Raw genomic sequence first — 21,658 nt, 5'->3', positions numbered from 1 at the left:
GGAAGGGCCAGCTGTCCTGTGGAGCAAGGGGCAGCCCGGCTCGCGGCCCCGCTCGGGGCGCAGGCGCTGCCCGGGCCCCACGGGCTGGGCGCACGCTGGACGCGGTACCTAGGCTACCCACCTCCACGTTTCCGTCAGCCACGAGGGAGCGGGGACATGCCCGCAACACGGATTTTAGACAGCTCCCTCCCAGCACAGGTCTCACCCAAAGACTCTCATCTCAGTTCACGACCTACAGGGGGATTCTGACACACGTGGGATCGTCCCTCAGCACAGGGGCGAAGCCCAGCCCCAAACTAAGGCAAGGGTGTCTTAAAATCACACTGAGGATGGGCAGGGGAAAGAAAAATTTAAAAAAAAAAAAAAAAAAGGGGGGGGAACCCAAATTTTAAGTTGGAATAGGCCTAAATCCACTGCCAATTTGCCTCTGCTTACCCAGTTGGATATACACCCAAGTTTCAAAGTCACCAGCATAAAAAACACAAGACCACGGCCTCTGTACAGACTTCAGAGCTTACCTTGAGGTAGAAAGGTTCGAAAACTTTTGCCTATAAATCTCCCTCCTCATGTTTCTAACTACATAGCGGTCTAATATTTACCCACTAAACAAACTATTTACATTGTTAATTCAGATTCATTGCCATTTTGTTTGTTCAGCAGCGGAAACTTAATTTTAAAACCTTTTTAATTGAATGACCTGCTAGAAGTATATTAAAGTGATTTCATTATTTTAAAATTTCCTAAGGAAAGGTCATTTGCATAGTGATCATTTTTCACGTGCAACAGCACCAGCCATTTTTCATCCTTCAGCTTCTGCTGCTCCCTTCCTCCCTTGCGCTCGCTCACGTTTAATTTTACACCAGATAGCAGTCAGCTCTTTCTTTGTCCATAATGGTTCTGATGAGACACTGCGACCATGAAATCTAGTCAAGTCTTTTTAAAGAGTTTAAAAGTTTCAAATTTTGTACTTGAGAATTTCGTAGCTTTACTTCGTTTTCTCTTGCCCTCGCTGTGCGGAGCCACGCAAGCCCCCGAACCGAGCACGCCACAGGAGGTGCCGGGGGGAGCCAGCAAAACTGCGCTAAACTACGAATACACAGATGAGAGATTTCTCGTAAATCATTCGGTGACAATAACGTGGCTTTCCAGCAAAAACATTTTGGGCAGGAAAAAGACCAGCTGATGAATACCTGGGAGTGTGGATGCGTTACTCGCGAGCGCCCTTGTGCCACCGCTGGTCTCGCGGCCCGATGCGAAGGCGCAGCGGTGTTTGGCTTTGGCGCGCGCAGGCGAGCCTCGGCATCTCAGGAGGTCTGGGAAAAGCCCTGGGGAGGGCAGGGGTGCACGACCCACCCATGGGGGCAGGAGGCAGCACAGCACTGCACGTGCCTGCCTACGGTCTGCTTTTGTCCGAAGCACTCAGTCTTTCCAAAGCCCGCGGTGTTTTCTGTCCGAGTGTGGATGCAGCTGGGCTGCTGGGGCTGCACCCCTAGCGCTGGGGACCTCTGCTCGAGCCTCGTCCGTCCGCTTGCTCCTTTGCTTCCTGCTGTAAAGGATTATTTCACCGCACTGCGTTAAACAGCAAATCCATGCCCTCCTCAGTAAAAACGCAGATGGAATGGTGCCAAAGCAAATACATACACAGACATATTCATGCATTACGCACACACCCCCAACCAGGAAACTCCTTTGAGACAAGGAGCCATTTACAAACACTGAATTTAACCAGAATACAAATACTCGTAATATTTGTATTATTTTTCCAGAGGCCACCCTTCATAATCACAAGCTCAGGAAGCACACTGCATGTCTAGCTACAACGAGATATCGAGTGAGGATATTGCCCCCCAACATGAAGTGCATTGACTATTCCTCACTGCTGAATCCTTTGTTGAAAAAGAAAAAACCAAGACAGTAAGGTTATAGACAAGGCAATGTGTAAAGAGCTGTCTTTGTCCAGAGATACTTCAGCATGTGGTTTAAGCCTCCCTTCCTTGCCCTCTTCATCAGTTACTTCATCAGTACCTTGCCCTTTCCTCAATGGATCTGTATTCTTCAGGTTTGATTTCATTATATTTCATTTGCGATAACTAGCAAAACATGCTTTCTTGATGCTGCTTCTAAAATCCAGTATTTTCACACTGATGCTTTCAGCTGGCGTTCTTGTTTGAATACAGAATGACGAAACCATTAGTAAATATACACGTTCAGTCTCCACCAGTTGCATTTTCATCTACAACAGAACGTGCTTTGAAACACATAAGCATTGGCAGAAATTTCCTTCACTGTTGTGACAATTCTATTAAGTATATGAAACATTTGTATGTGAAAGGTTTACCATAGTCATTTTCTCAGATGTAATAGCCCTCTCACAGCAAAGAGCTTGCAAAAAACCCTTTACACTTTCATGCACCTGAATCAGAAGACACAGATGACAGAAGAAAAAGCGAGATTCTAAAGAATTTGAAGAAAGATATTTTATATAAGTAACATATGCCCTGGCCACTTAAAACTTGTAAGTATTTTTGAGGAATTTTAACACAGTCTAATTGAAACATTAAAAAGTAGAAATACTGCTAAAATGCATGTTTCTATATGGAGGACCCAAACATAACGGAGGAACACAACCACAGGCATTTAGCGTGCAACCCTTCTCATGCCACCTGCCATAGCCTGTAGCTGCTAAGCTCTCCACCAACATTTAGGGCACTTTCTCCTGCACTACTGAAGAGCTGCTGCTTGGCTTAACATAGGAAAGCATCAGAAGTATCAATGGCTTAACTTTGGGCATGTTTACTCCTATTTAATGCTTTCCACAGAAAGCTACTCCCTTCTTTGCTACATGTAGCTCTGCAACAGAGAGGGAAATATCTTTTATTTTTTACCTTGTCAAGACGTTAAGAGAACACAGACTGAACATATCAAAGTCTTGCAAAAATAAAGATCAGCCCACAAGAAGTACTTCTTCATTCTGCAATATAACTTTTTTTTTTCTTTTTGAGCCTAAACAGGCTTTATTTTCTATAGGGGCAAACATCAGGAACTTGTGGAACTGACAGACTGGAGGCTTTTACGAACGGCAACAAAGCTCGGTTTCACACACTTACCCCACAGGATCAATTTACGCTGTAGGCTGACTTAGCACGTTTCAACTCCTGCAACAGCTCTCTTCCCCAAAACATTTAAGACAACTGAATTTTCCAGGAAGAGTAAAGAGAGAACAGCAAATAATGGTAGCATGACAGAAACAAAAAAAAGTAATTAGAGTAAGAAATAAAGATGGAATTATTTCATAACCAAACCCAAAACAGAAACAATCAAATAACGGTACATAAGAAGCATAAAAAGGCTACAACGGGCAGATAGGGACAAAACCAAGAAAGCTAAAAATGTCTAAGGCACAAAGGAAATAAGAAGGAAAGATGAATAGCAGTCTACTACTTAATAGGGAAAGTAAACAAACAAGCTGCTGGAATGCTCCTTAACTTTTTTGTTTAATTTTCACAATGCTAGGCCAGCATACAGAAAGAAAGGACTACAGACTTAAGAAAAGTCATATGTATTTAATCAGGAGGGCGTGATGAAATCCACCAGAGTACTTACTACATGGCTGATGGTATCACTGCATAATTATTGACCAGCCCCAGAAATCTCACGGAGGATAAGAAGTTTCATGGGATTGAAGACAGGGAAATATAATGTCCCCCTTTAGAAAACGTGGATTAGATTGGGATATTAAACCACCCAACCTAACATTAATACCCAGACAAAAATCCCAAAGAGATTACTAATCAATTTGTAACCTCTGAGGGGGTAAAGCGATAAGGAAAGCTAACACAGATTTGCCAAGGACAGATCATGTCAAACCAATCTAATTTCCTTCTTTGACATAACTGGCCTGATGGGAAAGGGGAGGTGAGAGATGCTATCTTTCCACACTTTATTAAGGTCTTTGAGGCAATCCAGCATGAAATTCTCATAAGCAAACTAGGACATATGGATTAAGCAGGCACATGCCAGTTAAACAGTGTATGCCAAAGTGAGCATTTACTGTTAAACAGAGAGCATGAGGGAGGGGCAATTACATATAAATATATCTGGGTAGATATATATGTGCACTACTGTGAGGGCAAGATGCTTCAATATTTTCATTAGCATCTTAATACATGAGTGAAAAACAAATCTAACGGACACTAAGTCATAGATACTTTGAAAGACAGCATTACAAAATAAAATAGCTTTGATACACTGAAGAAATTGTCTAAAATAAAAAAATACATCAAAGTGCTAAGTACTACACTTAAAGAGAAATGCATAAATGCAAATACAGGAAATAGTCTAGTAACAGTGCTGCAGAAAGAGACCTAGGAATTATGGTAGACCAAATAACCAGATAACCACCAGTGTTGCGAAGTTCTTGCAAAAGAAGCAGCAAGAGTTAATTCTGAGATATATTAATGGGACTGTCATATTAATACTCAGGAGATAACTATCTGGGAGGTTTGAAAGAACTGGGCTTGTAGCAGGAGAAAAAGAGACAAGGAATACAGTAATAGCCTTCACAAGCATATAAAGGGGTACAGTGAGCAGTAATTAGATAAATCTGTAATCTGGATTGGCTAAATCCATTGGGAGAGTGGATAAGGTTGGTGCCCCGTTTACAGGTGTGAGGATACGAGAAATCTCATACCTGAAATCTCTAGGTGCAGACACAGTGAGTACCTGCTGCTCAGCTGTAAACACCACCCCTCACCAAAACACTGCGTTTAAGCTCTAGAGAGCAGACTATATAGGGGAAAGAAAATTAAGGCAGGAAAAGAAAAAAAAGAGTACACAAGAAAAATAATTTACAGAAAATAGAAGCAACTGAGGGAGAAAAGAGATCATCTGATCCAGCCTATAGAGACGTGGGAGCAGACAGGGAACCACTGAATTCCTACAGAAACACTCATCATTAGCCATCCACTTCCCAAGCACAGTTCTGGTGAAGTGGCAGAGGGAGAGGAGAGGAAACATCTCCAAAGCAGAGTTTCTTCACAATAGCACAAAAGTCTCAGTAGTACAGCTCGTAGCCACCAAAAAGTATATAAACTACTTAAAAACAAAAAATATACAGAAGAATAAAAGGGGCCTTAATTCTAGGCATTTAAAAGAAGTGGAACGTAATTCAAGCTCAGATTTTGGAGACCGTGACTGCAACAGGAAGTCTCTTCCTGATGACATCTTCTGCTACTTAGAAAGTCAAACATCTAACTAAAATGCAAGTGTCAGTTCTTGCTTTCTCATCTAGCAGCTTCCCTAAGAAACCTGAGTCTGCTCTATTTTCAGCTGGTAAGTTAGAATAATAAAATCATAGCAGCCAAACAAAAAGTTAAAAGTACTAAAGACTTGTACCTCTAACTCTGTAAGAGTAAAGTTCTGTCTCTACTATTAATGTGAACTTAGATTCAACAACTTTCAGAAAAAGAATTTCCAGATAAAGTTTTCTAAGATATCAGTAAGTTATTAAAAAGGCAAAAAGTAACATCTATATTTCCTTACTTTCCTATTTATATTACCTTTTGCTAGATATCAGTAAACGCTCTGTTATAGAATCTTTGACCCTTTACAACTTCTCAAAGGCACTCAAACCTAAGCAATCTACAAAATGGCTACACATAGTGCAGATTTCAGACACATTACAAAAATGTTAATTCCATTTTTCTTCCTCTTAGTCATGTGGCAATCCAGTAGAGCAGTGCCTATCTAAAAGTTTAAAAATTCTCACCTTTAGTGTAAAACTAAAGCAACCAGTGGTTTAGTTATCTGTCGGGATGATAATGAAGGAAGCAGATGACTACAATTTCTAGCTTTTCTTTGCAGTCACAAGACACAAATACTATCATATGTGGCAGAGCTTAAGAAACACATTTAAACACAATTAGTGATCAACTCAGAATTTGGCAATTAGCTGGCTGGGTCCTTCCTCTGGGCTGAAATCCGAAGGAGTGTCATAGACTAGTGACCCATCAGTTCATGCTTGTTTTCATGGATTACCCTTTTTTTCTTGCTTAACAAAAGCAGCTCATAAAGACAACACCTGAAGACCCAGTGAAGAATTCATCCCTTCAGGTTGCAATCTAATCAGTGAATCACTCTGTTAAAACTGTCTATTTTCTGCTGTTGGAATTTACCCAGCATCAGGTTCGAGACGCTAGTTCTTGTCCCGTCTTCCGCTGTAAGATTAGAGAGTCCTTCTCTACGCAGCTTTTATTCCTCATTAAGATATTTTAACTTCTGAATCTTATTTTGGTACTCTGCAGAGAGAGTTCTTTCCATGTTTCTCATTATAAGTCATTTTTCTAGTCCTTAAATCCTCCACAGCTTTTCCAGGTTTTCACATTAAATAAATAAATAAAACAAAACCCTCTCTGCAATCTTACAGTGTTGGTCCAACTTATCCCAGCTTACATAAAACAAGCAAACCTCAACTCACCACTTCTGTTCCTGAATCCATGAACCCCATTCACCCTGCCACCTTCCAGACTGCTGTTCAAGCAGCCTATACAGAGCTGCCTGCTCACTACGTTGTATTTCTCTGTAACCCCTTTCCTGGATTAACTACTTTCCATGTCTTCCATCCTATAAACGGAATCCAAATTCCTTGATATACGACTCCGCCACACTCCCTGCCACCCCACTCCCCATCTCTGTGCCCTTGCTCTGTTGGGGAGACGATGGAGCCGCGCAGGCCAAGAGGGTCAGAGCCTTCTGCTGAGCTGACGCGACCCTAGGTTAATCCTGCTGCAGTAACAAGAGGCCAAGTGAACTGGTTCCTGGTGCAAGATACACAGGAGATGTTTGAGCTGAAAATTTTCTATTTTACCTCTCTAATCAAGCTGATACTAAAAACCGGGCAGGATTAGAATAACATGCGCTCACACAAGGTAGAAAATTGGATTTCAGGACCAGACTGTCCACTTATGACCTGCTCCCATCACAAATCAAGTGAATGGAAAGCAACTGGACATTTATAATCCTTAAAAAGCAACTACAACGTCTAATCCCAGCTAAAAGTCTACACTCTTTTAATTTTTGACAAATGCAGGACTGCTTCTCACACGATACTTGATCTATCCATAAAGATGAGTACTTCAGTAAATCACTTAAAGGTTTACATTGATAAAATGCTTTCAAGTTTGACAGTTGGGAAGAACGTGGGGAGGGTTGGCCACCCAGAGTTGCAGAAAGCAGTTTGTGACTTTCTTAATTCCTTTCAGCTTTCACGAGAGACAGAATTTAAAACTGGCTCCATACTTCAAGAACGAAAAATCAGTCAAGGCCAGGCCACTGAGAAAGCAAAATTCTAATCCTCTGTGAATGGTGCTTCAGAAAGGTCTTTAAATGAACACGTATTATGAGAAACGGAAAATATTCTAGGGTTGACTCACTTCCAGAACAAGTGTAAGAAACTATATTCTACTAACATGAAACTTAGATTAATAGTCCCTATATGGGGCTCAGGGAAAGGGTCTTCCCATTCTTTGAAAAGGTTAGTTGGTAACTGAATCTTAGAAAAACTGCATTTATCACCCCTCTCCTAGATAAGATCCAGAAAACACAAACTGTTCTATCTGCTTGGAGAAGTTTAGTTAGGGACACATCTGCTGTGACTGTTATCCCATGTTTAGGTAGTTTTACAGGAAAACTGGCAGATCACTCAGGAACATTCAGTCTCTGCTGTGCCCCTTTCATAGTTAATAGCCTGTCTTACCACACAAGCAACAATACTTGTATAATAACTTTTTTGAAAGCTCTCCATAATATCTGAACCAAAACAGCAATAGCTTCTCTCATTAGTTTCTCAATCTGGTCCAAAACAGCTAGAATCAGACAGGTAGCAGATACTTGCAGTCGTAACTTGAATACACTTCCAGGCCTTCCTCTACTATAGAACTATATTTTTATAAAATTAAAATTTCCTTATCTATAGAAGCAAACTGTAAGACAAACTAAACTGTAAGACAAACATGCAACACTAAATATCTGTTCTCCTGGAAAGTTTCACACATTGTATGTTTCCAAGTCAGTCTAACAGTTCATGGGGAGAAAGCGGATGGCTGAGTGGACTCCTTTCAGTTTGTACAAAAATCAAAAACCTCACTACCTTCCTCCTAACCATGATCTAAAACTCATCCCCTTATTCAGGATTAGATAAACACTCTTAGGAAGAGGTCCTACAGTTCCAGTATCTTGTACACTTTCAAACATGCCAAAAACTAAGACTACCATCCTAATTTCTCCCTTGTCTTTTCTGAAGCTGCTTGTAATATATATGTAATTACATGGCTTTGGGAAACGAATAGCTTTCCTCAGCGTGCATAATATATTCAAATACTTGTAAAATTTTAACAAAAAGTCCTTGCTCAAAAATTGTTGTGTCATGGCTCTTGAGACTGTGGGGCACTTTTCCCCGCTGCAATAGGACCTTATAATTGAAGTTTTTGGGGGTAGAGCTTTGCTTGTAGCTTAAAGGAGACTGTTTTCTCAATAACTTTTTTTTTTTTTTAAACTGTTGCAGAACTACCTAGGAGTAATTAACCTGAGCAGTTATGGCATCATTCATCTGTACGTGCTGCAATGTGTACACACATGGAAAAAAAAAATTCATGCATACCCAAATTCAATATTCAATAAATAAATAAAGGTTATAAGAATGTTAAGTATATTCCTTGTTAGTCCCGAGATTTTAGTGATGACATACAGAGGAAAGACCTTGAAGTGTGGTTTTAAACACATTACTTAACTTTTTTCAGTTATTCAAGATTACAAATACAACCCACGTTTAAGTGGTTACCTCTCAGGAATGGAGACAGTCAAGAAGAATGATGGTGGATAAATTCACAAATGGATACACTGGCAAACTTGGAAGTTCTTCCACTCACCTTTATGCACAGTAGATATTTTTCGTTGGAAGCTAATTTATTTCCTAAATTTAATTCTGAAGCTCTCAGAAATGAAAATTTTATCAGATCTAAGTGGTTCTTCATGGACAAATGCTGTTCACGGGATTAAGACTGCGCCCACGTTGCTGTATTCCAAACAAAGAGGGAAACATCCCCCACAGGGGTTTCCAAACACCTCACTTTGGACTAGTATAGAAACTAAGCAGATAAAGTTTATATGACAAGTGGGATGTAGTATACAAAAAAAACCCTATACCGATATACAATAACCATTTATTGACCTTCAGCTTTAAAAGTTGTCTTATTTTTGGGTAAGAGAAATACTGTCTAAAATACTCTAGGTTTGAAAAAAACTTCCATTAAGTGCTGTAACAGTTTAAACTATCATTTTACAGTGTTCACATGCAAGACATGCAGAGTAGGTGTAGGGACGCTAAAATACTGCATCATCATCACTGCTGTAGATATTAAAATGCCTCACAGATCAACGCTTTACGAAGGCAAGCACGTTGATGGGGCAGTTGATACACAGCAAACATCTGGAGCTTCTCTTAAAGTCAGTGTGGTAATACCATTAGTACCTAACTAACAAAAAATTTCATTTAAATAATTTGTGCTTTATAAAAAACAAATAACAAAATCCCAACAGAACGCCTAGGGGGGGATTAAAAAAAAGAGTATAATCTCTTTTCACTTTGCAGCATTTACCACCATTACAGAATTTTTGTTTGGATTACAAACTAACTTACTATTTTCGCCAACATTAGTAAAATGCTGACTGACACACGCTAACACTTACTAAGCAGGACAAAAACAGCTTCTTAAGTGCTCTACAGTAAAACAATAAGCAACAATTTCTTACATATAGTGCAAAGAAATGTTCAGTAAGTTTAATGGAGCAAGTTTTCCCAGTGTACAATATACAGTATAAATTGCTAAACCCACTTTTTAGAGCTTAAAGCCCAACATGTTTTTATAAGTCTTCCTTTAAGAAGGTTTCCTTTGGTAGATTTAAATTAATAACTCAATTTACAAGCACTTCACATTTAGAATGCATAATTAATTCAAGAGTAGGCACCTACTGTTTCATCACTTTTTTCCTGCTGAATCAGACCAGCTGGGTTTCATCTTCTGCTCATACCATTCTCCAGAAAAAAAAAAAATAGTAGTTGAAAAGTAAGAAAAGTTTTGCTATTTCATACCCCAAAAGCATTCTAAAAATTTGGTAAAGTGTATAATTTATGCTTTCTGTTTTGGATCCCTTTTGTTCAGTCCTGGACAAATTACCAAAAAGGTAGCGGGCAGAGCTGTTAGAATATCATTCAAGTAATATGAATGAAATTAAACATGTCTACAGAAGCTAACTTGCCACCAATGCATAATAACCCATAGCACATATGGGCAGACTATATATATAAAACTAAGAAAATAGTTTCATAGCAAGCCCCATTTTTAGGCCTAGCAGTTACTTGCATTTTATTTCCCAAAGACAACCTTCTGTTATTTAGCAAGGTAACTACAAAGGTAGAAGCACAAATTTAAAATGTCTTCTAGAGACCACCCATGCTTTGGCACTTTAGTCTACAACACGCACAAAAACTGTAACATTTCTGTAGGTTGTTTATTATTGGTAGTAATTGTACCTAAGTATTGTCCACCCTGGCTTAAAAAAAAAAAAAAAAAAAAACAAAAAACTCCAACTCCAAATCTAACAACTCCCCAGCTTTTCCAGTATAGGTTGCTCTTTCCTGTTCATAACTTCCAATGAACCTTTAAAGCATGGAGCAAACAAGATTTGTTTTAAAACAGTGGGTGATGCAATCCTAGTCAAAACAAGTGTATATAATGCAATATCCATCTGATACCATCTTCACTGTAAAGCGTGACGGTCTTAATACTCGTAAAACTGGAACTATTAAAAAAATCACATTTTTACAGTAATTTAGCAGGAAACAGAAAATTATAATTTACATAAATAAAATCAGTCCTTCCCATTTGAAATGAAGGGAGGGGAGCCCTTTGTTTCTAGGTTCGATCTCAAACAGCAAGTGTTATGTGCTCTTCGCTTAAAAAGACAAAAAAAAAGACCATTAACAATAGACCACCACCACTGAATTTATGTGTGTTCCCAGGAACAGAGAGACATATTTAAAGTAAAATATTTACAGTCTGGAGCACGTACCCTGTGCAATTTATAACAAGTCTACCTTAAGAGAAATTTTAGGCTTAAATTATTTAATAGCGTGTTTACATTAATATTTGCTCATACTGATGGAAAAACTGAAACATTAAATAAAGTTTCCTATGATTGCTATTACAGACTGCTTCCCCACATATATTCTTCCTAGAAAACCTTACATACTGAAAACATACAAGATCATTAACAATAGGACAAAGGTGTGATTGAAGTCAGGAAAACAAACTTGGTTGGCACATCATGACATGGGCATGAACTGTATTTACAAAATAGAATTTTTGGTGCATTTTTTCTTCATTCTAGCTTTTTATCAAAAATACTGTAAATAAGCATTCTTGCAATTTAGAACATATGAGAGAAGCAAAGCTACAAAGAACAGAAGAAAAGAGAAAAAAGGTTGATTTTAAGCACAAGATATTTTAAGTCGGGTTTAAAAAAAGACTTAGCAGCATCATAAAATAAATAGAAATGGCCAACTACTAAGAAGCTTGAAAAAAGCTACTCTTTAAAACATTATAGAGGTTTCTAAATAGCAGAGTCATAAGGATAGCATGCTGTTGAGAGAAATACTGAAAGTCTGAATTTCCTCCTTTACTCTTGACTGATGTGTGATCTGAAAAAAGCCTGCTATTTACAGGTTGATACCACACTTGATAACACTTCAGTCTGGATAGCAAGTTTTAAAAAAATCTGAAAGTAGAAATATTTGAGTTCTAGTTGCAGGCACTGATATTAATCTAAAAAAAGGAAAAGGTGATCCATGATATCAGAATTAAAAATAATTTCCAGTAAAAATGCAATTGAAAACAAAGGTATAAAAATATATATACACTGGCATGCAAGACAGTGTCCAGTGCAGCAGTACTCTCCTGGCAGGCAACATGGGAGACTTCAAAAAGTTAAGTGCAGCATATACAGACTCCAGTAAAAGCAGCCTTGGAGTAGCATCTTGGCCTCACCATCTCTCCCATACAGGAGGAAGACCTTTCAGTCTAATATCAGGAACGAAGATTAGATATGCCATTGATTTCAGTACATGCACTGCCAAAGCCACAAAACATGGCAGACCTTTTTCAAGTAAGAGTTGCACATATGTAATTCTGAAGTATAGACTGACTACCCTACATCAGCTTGCTTAAATAGATCCAGCATTTGGCTGCAATACTTGCTGCCTGTGTCTTCTCTAGAGTAAATATCAGGATGGTCAAAGCATTACTCTTACTTTATCGTTTGGAATTTAAGACTTAGGCTGCAGACGCTGAAAATAACAGTCTTACTCACTATGGTAAACATTCACCTTTCATATTCGATTTAGGATGCAAGTGACCTGCTGTTGCTTTTCTCTGTTAAAACTTTACTTAGACATAAAGATTTCTCCAACAGAACACACTATTATCTTTGGCCTCATTTTTATTCAAGATTTTCCATTTTCACTGTGCACTTAATTCTTCCAAATTAAGTAAAATACTTTATAACTTTGTAGGGACAAAATTAAATATGGAGGTTGAATTTAGTTTTTCCAGCTAACAAATAAATGCACAAACTGTGTCGTATTTCAAAATATGAGGTATAGCATTCTGAATCTGGTCAAGATCTTCTCAGGAAGAACAAGTTAACGTTCAAAAGTAAAACAGAGGCCTTTGAGAATAAAGAGGTATAAGGCCTTCTGCTTTCTAGAGCTTTCCAATATTTGTATGAGACTTAAATAACAGGTTTCAGGATCATATGCTTTCACTATTTTCCATGCATTAAATCCAAGACCTCTATTACCAGTTAGCTGTAGTTACTGTGGCAAAGTGCAAAACTTTTCGTTACCCTTGTCAGGCTAGTTGGGATTTCTGTACTCATTAACTACATTACACTCTGAAGTTACGTTAGCTAATTGCAACATTGATCTCTCTCAATGGCATTTCTGTTCACAGGTGAATCTGACTTTATAATCCAGGGAAACAGGCAACTGACCTCATGTCTTCCAGTATTTTTGACTAAAAGAAACTGAAGAACAACTGCCACAGAATTGAATTTTTAAAGCATGTCCTTTTGTACAGGAATGTTCCCATGCACTGAGATACTACCTGCTTCTTCAGTTGTTACTTTATCTGTTGATTCTTATGAAAGAGAGGTCAGAAAGGGGGGGGGAAAAAAAAGTGCAGCTGAAGTTACCACAGTCCCTTCAACAACTAGGAAATCCTAAAGCTTGGTAAGGTATCAAAAGAGGACATGTGCTACCTGAGAACGTTGAAAAGTGCCTGCAAAGTGAAAGAACAGACTTTTTACAGTCCCTTCTCTTCCTAATCACTCTCTCTATGCTCAGAAATAGCCAGGGTTACGTTTGGCCTTCCCTGAATCTTGCTGGAAGACTTGGATTTACCACTATCCTAATACTTTGTCTAAAGGAACTTCCACTATAAATCAAAGTGCAGCGTTTAACCAACGAATAACAAGCTTGTGTTTAGCTATTCATATTTCAGCTAGAAATCAAAGTTATTTAAACTATTTGAAGGAATTAATCCTTCAACAATAGGTGAATTTAAATCAAAACCAAAAACTATTACAAACAAAATAGAATTTAATTTAGCCAGGTCAGTTCTAAATTGCATGAGTTCTTAACTTAGAGAAAGCTGTGGAAAGGAAAGAGTCAGGCTAACAAACACATGACTGCAGTGAAAAAGGGAGAGTGAGACGGAGGAAGGAAGAAATGTCGATTCTTTGACAAAGGCATCTCTCAAAAATTCTTAAATATTAAGTAGTGGGGGAAAAGCAAAACACACTGCTTACGAATCCTGAATAAAAACTACCACCTTCTGAATCAGATTTTACTTCTTTTTTCATTTCTGTAAGCTACTTCCCTCTCCCTACCTCGTGCTGATAAAGTTCTGCAAGAAAAATGCATTTGCTGGCTGCTGTTTTAAAGTGACTTACTAAAGAAATGAGCAGATACTTCTTTGAAGCTTACGTAATGTGTATGAAAGTCAGGACCATCAAGCCTGCTATTTTCCTTTGCAAGACGCTTCTGAGCGTATCAGATAGTTGTACAAAGTACTACTCACCCTCAGAGCAGCATTCTCCCTCTAATTCCTGTGTCACCTCACACTTCAAAGAGATTTGTTTATTGCTACATTTTAGGTTTTAATAAGCCTCCTGGACTCATGTAAGGATTAAATGAATCCAAAGACAGACCATCTCCCACTCAGATCCAACTGCTGACCAGAAGGTCAACGACTCAGTTCCGTGGAGCAGCAATGGCCAGAAGCGATTATCTTAATGTCAGCCACATCCAGGTGCTTATTTTCAGTTTGATCAGTGTGACTTCTGAAGAATAAGACAGCGTATATACTTATCAAAAGTTCAGTGAGGCTCAACTACAACACAATCAACTACCTTTGCTGAACTGCTGAAAAGTTGCTGATTTTATGCAACTACAGCTTGTTTTCAGTTATGAGCTTTCAAAATAAAAAAGTCTACGGCAACAGAAACTGTACCTCTTCGCAAAAAAGACATTATTTTGAAATTTTCCTAACGTTATTTTGAAATTTTCTCTAGCATCTACACTTCATGTCTATCCCTCAGATTGCAATGACAGGTAACGTCTAAGCTAATGAGCTGCCTGGGCCGAGTTCACAATCAGAAGGAAACTGCGCTATATTGTGAGGTTTTTTGCTGAATGAAACTTTAACCACTTAAAAACGTGGCCTTATTAATTCCATTACTAATCCTATATGTCAAACTAAGAGAAAGCGAGTCTAATATTGCTGGACCTGTCATATTTTAACATTCTATTAATCTGAATTGACATTACCTAGGAATGTTTCAAGATTTGAACCTATGAAGTGAAATATTATTTAGTGAAATAATATTCATACAGTCGAGCCTTTGTCACCATTAGTTATGAAAAGTTGGTGTAAAATACAAAGCTTGCAGGACCAGTAGCCCTGAATTATACTGCAATGAAACTGGTAGAATCATGCAAGGTGTTCTCAGATATCCCAAATGCATGCAGTAGGTACTAGCTGGTGTATATAAGCCTTAAACCTTTACCTTAAATCAGTAAATGCAATTTAATAAACTAATAAATAACTTCAAAGGCTTTCAAAGTAGCAGGACAATTATCACCAGCTTAAATCCTTAACTTTCCGCATCCTTTGACACTTTGTTTTACCATACGGTAGGTTTTGCAACAGATTAAATATTTGTTAAGCTTTTCCATGTATAAATGCTTATTATATGCCAAAGCTTTACACAGTTTAAAGAGAAAAAGAATAGTAACATTAAAAAATAGCTAATATTAGTTAAAAACACTGAGAACTCCCATCAGTGTAATATTAACTTATTAAAAAAACTACTCCATTTAAGTTTCCATTCCTGTTTTCTGATTACACAGAACATCTGAAAAACGTCATTCTAGTTTGATTCCCAGTACTTCTATACTTGGTATCTATCCTACCAATTAAACAAAACTTGTAATGTCAACGCTTTGCTCCTCCTAACTATATCTGCTTTATTACACGGAAAATCTATTTCTGAAACCAAAAGACATCAGTTGTGGCCAAGCTGACAAACATTAAACTGGCAAAAGATGATGAATGGACAGAACAGAAATTTCAAGACTGAACACTTTAAATAGAACTTTTCTTCCAAAATAGCAAAGGTTATTTAGTATAGTTAAGTACCTTTGTAGAGGCACCAAAAACAAGTAGCCCTTTCAAACTGAACTTCCAAAAAAAATTTAATTTTCATTTCAAAAGGGATCTGGAAATTACTAGATACACATATATCCCTGTCCCACTGCCTTGTAACATACATTCAGTAATTTAAAATAAAGATTCAATATTTTATAGATTTTGTATATATATTATATATTTAATATATAATATATATTTATATGTACATTACACAGATACATACACTCTCAGTCAGCAGGATTAACCGGTTTTAAACGTTTGATTGGTACCACTAATCTACCTCAGTTACTTTGTGAATTCAATGGAATTTATCTATTATCTGAAAAGAAGAAATTTAAAAGACCCAAATGGAATCCACGGATCAATATTAGCACCAACACACATGGCCAGTACGTCAAAATGACTGCAGAGACTGCAATAATATATATTTTTATAACATCTCTCCCACTGCACAAACGTTCCTGCATATATGTAGGCAGCAATACCTGCCAGGTCTACACATCTATTCCTATGCTAAATTTAAATGTTATATAAACTTTCTTTACTGTAATATACAGTATCTCTCCTGTCCTGTTGGATTATTTCATTTTCCATGGCGAAAAGTGATCAATAGCTATCCAACAGAAGTTTTTCTTTTAACCCCTCTCCCCTTCCCCCTTTACTGCATGGCTCAGTTTCAAGATTTTACTTTGTAGGCAGCCACCCTAGGCATAACCAGTACCCTAGTAACATGATTCAGTCACGGGCTCTGATTCTTCAGCTACAAAGTTCTGTGGGTGGCTCACTGCTTATGGAAACCAAGATACTCAAAGGTGTTATCTTTTCAACATGCCCACCAATACCTGCCACACGATAGTGTTAGTCAGTCCCAAAACCATAATTCAACGTTACCTACCATTTGGGTAACAAAAGTAACAAACCCAGTTCTGATTTTAAACGTCATAAGAATATTCACCCTGAGAACGCAGAGGAAGTGTTTAAGAATAAATTCTGATATGTCTTCTCTTCACACACAGTTTTCTTTTTTCTTCATCTCCTCTTGGGTATCTGGGTTTGTATCCAGAATTTGACCTCATACTTGCTTTGCTAGCTGCTCAGCTCATGCCACAGTCAGGTACTGATGATAGAAAAGCCCAAAAAGGCTCGTGGAAAAGAGGCAAGCAGCAATCCACCAGGTGAGGAAAGACAGGAGTCCCCGGAACAGGAGAGGAGTGAAAATATTCTTTAGGCTTCCCAAAGCCATTGTTATTTGTACTACAGTTACTTTCATCTTTCCATCAGCAGATGGAGACTCAGAATAAACTGAACTGGGAAGTGGACTGTTTTCTACTGGAGTGTCAGAATTAGCTTCTGAATGGATGCCCCAAGAATAATTACCTGTTAAAAAACAGAGTAACAGATAGAAGAGTTGTAGAATTAAGTTCTGCCATTTCTGTCAACTCCATAGATCATCTTATATATATTATTTCCATATATAAAAATTGGAAAATTTTACTTATAACTTAGTACATACTAACTGTATCCATCCACATGGCTTCCTGCTAATACTAGTAAGCCATTAGGGTAGGATTCACCTTACTTTTTGACATCCTGACATTTCCATGTGAGCCAGCTGCCTTGGGACCCCTGTCAGTGCTGGGTGTGATTCATCTTACCAGATGTATAAGTCTACTTGAGGATGGAATGAATCACAGTCTAATATTGCCTATTTCTTTCTGTTGACATTTGGCAAAATGAATGCCACCACTGCATGGTAGACTGTGAAAGACATCCCTCACAAGAAACAGGAGAAAAAACCCAGAGTGACAGCAGGTCTCCCAATAATGAAATAAATTCCACATCTTATAGCTTGTGTTCAAAAAGTTCAAGGAAGACTGAAAATTGAAAAAAGAATTAACAGATATTCATAAGGTTAAAACAACAACGCTTTATACAGCTCATTTTTAAAGTAGATTCATTCAAGCAGATGAATATTTCAATGAAGGTAAACAGCTTAATTTGTATTAAAAAAACTTATCAGAAATATATCAAATTAGCATATCGTTGAAAGATGTTAAAAACAGCAATAGCAATAGATAACCACAGCTTAAAAGCTGTTTATCAGTTAGCTTTAAATGGCAGGAAACAAAAGTATTTCTCTGTTACGAGTACCCATACCTTCTAATTCTCTTTAGTAGAGTGAAGATATGAAAGCCCAAAACACATTTTTGTTCATCAAATTTTGCCTACCTAGTGTTTTCAATAGTAGAGTTGTGTGAAGGAGCATTACCAATGGTGCAACATATTGCAGTGCAATAACACAAAGATAATAGAAAACTCGAGCCACCTGGAAAAACAGAAAAGAGTAACTCATCGGGTCTGGGCAATCAAAGCAAACCTTTATGCATGTGTTTAGGAAAAAACAAGTAATTATTAAAAAAATATTCCTATGCAAAAAATTTTATACATATATACACACACACATATATATATATTCAAAAGGCCTAATAAAGAACTTATCCCTAAAATGAATTCTAGTTGCAGGACACAAAATCCTAAGAGGAAATACTGAAAGAAAATAATTGCAAATATCAGTTCTGCTAAACAAGATTAATTTTTCTTATGCTAATTGAAAATTATCATGCAAAGCTTCATATTTCAATACACTAGAATTTTGCTAAGCCACCTCAAAGCCAAATATATGGTTAATTTTTAGAGTCCCAAATGAGCCACAAACTAAATCCCATTTCAAAAATGAAGTCGTAGTCGCAGTCCAAAGCCTCATCAGAAGTAAATCAAATTTTGGTTAATATTCCAATCCCTTTTCAAAGTGAGGTTTTTCGCAAGATTTCCAAATGTGAAATACTTTAAAAATAAAGACAAAAGGACTTTTCATTAGTAGTTGATCAATAACAAAGCATTTAAATGGTCTTTATTTCAGATATACATTATGGTTCATTGAAATTCACTCAGATTTATCCCTCCTCCTGTTCCCAATCTGTTCCATCTTTCTCAAGACTGCTACATTACATATATTATATAAGCTGTTGACCTAAAAGACTAGATCAAATAAAGAAGGAAAAAAGTCATAAAATCAATAGCAAGCAAGCAATGAAATAAAGTTAACTGGATTTTGGAAAAGAACAGAATACAGGGTGGCAAAAAAGATGAAGGCAGACATGACATTTTTGGAAATAGCTTTAAAACCTCAAAGGGCTTTGAGACGAGCAAGCATCAAAAACTAACATGAGAAAAAAAAAGCAGTAAAACATTGACAGAAGAAAAAGCATGAAACAAAAATATTTTTATCATATGCCATAAATTATTTTACGAGAGCAAATAGGAAAGTAACGACCAGCAGAGTAAGACAGATGGGAAGGACTTCACTGGCAAAAGCGCCAGAAGAAAAGAAAGGGGACACGGGCCAGTAGAACAAGATAGGGCTTTATTTTGTGGCATTGGGCTTCTTACTGATTAAACAGATTTAGGAAGCTCCACATAGAGAAGACATTCCTGTTTTATAGATAACATGAAATCTCCCCAAACTAAACTATGCATTCACAACAATTACAACACTTCTGTCATAGGCAGTTGTTGCTAGCTGTATTTCCTAACCTTTTTTTTTTTTTTTTTTTTTTTTTTTTGAAGCCCAGCGCTAGTCACCTTGTTTGTAACTAAATTTTTGCAATAACTACTGCACAGTTCATTTATAACCTTAAGATATTTGCGGAGACAAAGACAAGATTACAAAGAGTAGGGACAACCTAAAAACAGAGAAGCAGCTTTGTCCTATGACATACTTCAATATTTCTTCAGGAACATACCCTGACTCAGCCAGATTAAAGATTATCAGATACCATTATCATGAGAGACTAGAAATGTAAGTTTATTCTGCAGGCAACACACAAACAGCACTTTATTATTATTTTATGGCAAGCTTAAAAAATTCTACCTACTCAGTTTGTTGATTAAAAAAAAAAAAAAAAGAAAGCAACAAAAAACACAACTCCAAGAAATCTTTACTTTTTACTACTTGCCTCAGTAACAAGATGGGCAGACAGTTTTGTATCTAGTCTAGTGCATTTGAGAGCAGTCTTACAGAACTAGATATGCCGCATTTTATCCCAAAATGCAACCATCCTATCTTAAACTTTGCCCCAATTTAAAAAATCACAGCTAGGATTAGGTAAACAGTATTTTGTCATTCCATCGAAACCTGACTTTTTCCATGCTATAACTACAAATCACCACTAAACCCCTACACACTCACCAGGTTCTATTTATGCTTAACAGAAACAATCATCAAGATAAGCACAAGGCCAAAATATTTGTAAAGAATATTTCATGAAGGGATCTCTTAGAACAGCAAGGAATGAACAACTTAAGACAAAGCATCTGTATAATACAAATGATACATCTCTGCATATTTTGGTTTCCGGAATTTCTCAGTAACAGTGCCATTTTTATAAGGAATATAGTTTAGGAAGCTTCACTCAGATTTCAGTTCTGCTGCCACAAAGACACAACAAACCAGCTGTTTTATGTTTTCCTATTTTAAAAAATTGCACAGACTGAGCACTGCAAATGCATATAACCTTAATGCCATTATACTTACCATTTTCTGTAAATCAACTGTACTTATTCTGCCAGCTTCCTTTTTCATCTGATCCACACATTTCTGTGCTAAATTCAGGTAGGCCTGGAGATGACTGCGCATCATAGCCAACCGTAAAGCACACAACAGGATTATAATCCACAATCGCATGGTGTCAAATGTATCTTCTGACATTCTGTGGATAAAAGAAAGGTAATGCTGTTTTCCAAAGGTCACCTACCACTAGAGAGTTATTTGTTTCTATTATCTGTAAAGAAATCTTACAGCATAATGTCAAAAATACTTAACATACAATTCACAGTTATGAGTTCATGTGCAAGTAATATTCACTTTTCCTCCTCTCTCTCTTTATTGGTACCTCTTGGTAGCCTTGTTTTAGCATTAGATCCAAATTAGTATCTATTTGTATGCAAACAAGAATACTCCCAAACATTTGAATTCGGAGTAATGAAGACAGAACACTAAAAAACAAGCTCTTTCAAGTAATTCAAGTTTTGAGATACACTTGTAGATACTCAACATATACTTCAGCTACCTTACATACATTGCTATAGCACAACTCTCATTTCAAGAAAAGCTGAAGAATAAAATGGAAACACAAAAATTGTATGTTTTCAACGTTTTACATAATAGCTCAGTGGTCAGAGAGTTATCTTAGAATCATCTTTTAAACCCCGAAAGCAATAAAAGGGACAACCAATCACATTAGTTTCAAGGCAGTAGTCTTACTATTTTGAATTGAATTATCTATATTAATAAAGTGACAGTGACAACCACCTATGCTACTTATACAATATTCATTTCAGTTACCATTCTTCCTGAAAATTCTTTCCCTTTCATGCTTTTAAATATTTTAGCTATCAAATTTCATATGCATTTCATCTACACATAGATCTTAAGACAAATCTCATGGTACTAAGACCCTTAGGTCAGTTCTCATACCAATGTATCTCAATTGTCTTCAGTGAAATGACTTTTCCCTTACACCTCTAAGAAAGATGTAAGGTATTATATGCTGGCAGTAAAGCAGCATTCTGCCCCTAGCAAGAACTGCATAGAACTCCACCAAGGAGTTCACCAGAAGATAGCAGCTCTTCAGGAACCACTGCTTTACCTTTCTTAATCAGGTTGAATACTCTGTCACTAATTCTTATTCTTCCTTAATTACAGAGGCCCTTTACAGGTCAGCTGGAACATCTTTACAGTACCTTTCGAGATGGATACTAGTCACACCAACAAT

The 21,658-nt window shown here is 37.3% G+C and overlaps 1 protein-coding gene across 4 annotated transcripts in view; it reads right to left on the bottom strand.

The window, feature by feature from the left end:
• Window positions 1–1,578: 1,578 nt before the first annotated feature.
• LOC138064535 (transmembrane protein 161B) overlaps window positions 1,579–21,658 on the bottom strand; it is a 51,686-nt gene continuing 31,606 nt past the window's right edge. For 3 of the 4 annotated variants that reach the window (XM_068927527.1, XM_068927526.1, XM_068927525.1), the window contains exons 10-12: window positions 20,419–20,593; window positions 18,054–18,150; window positions 1,580–17,201 (exon numbers count right to left, since the gene is read on the bottom strand). In XM_068927527.1, coding sequence (XP_068783628.1) covers window positions 16,924–17,201; window positions 18,054–18,150; window positions 20,419–20,593 — 550 coding nt within the window. In that variant the 3' untranslated portion in view covers window positions 1,580–16,923. Of the gene's footprint in view, window positions 17,202–18,053; window positions 18,151–20,418; window positions 20,594–21,658 lie in introns of all 4 variants that reach the window. The other variant, XM_068927528.1, reaches the window with a different exon arrangement.

Source organism: Struthio camelus, chromosome Z (assembly GCF_040807025.1).
Source record: "Struthio camelus isolate bStrCam1 chromosome Z, bStrCam1.hap1, whole genome shotgun sequence".
Taxonomy (NCBI): Eukaryota; Metazoa; Chordata; class Aves; order Struthioniformes; family Struthionidae; genus Struthio; species Struthio camelus.
This window is presented reverse-complemented; position numbering and strand designations above follow the sequence as displayed.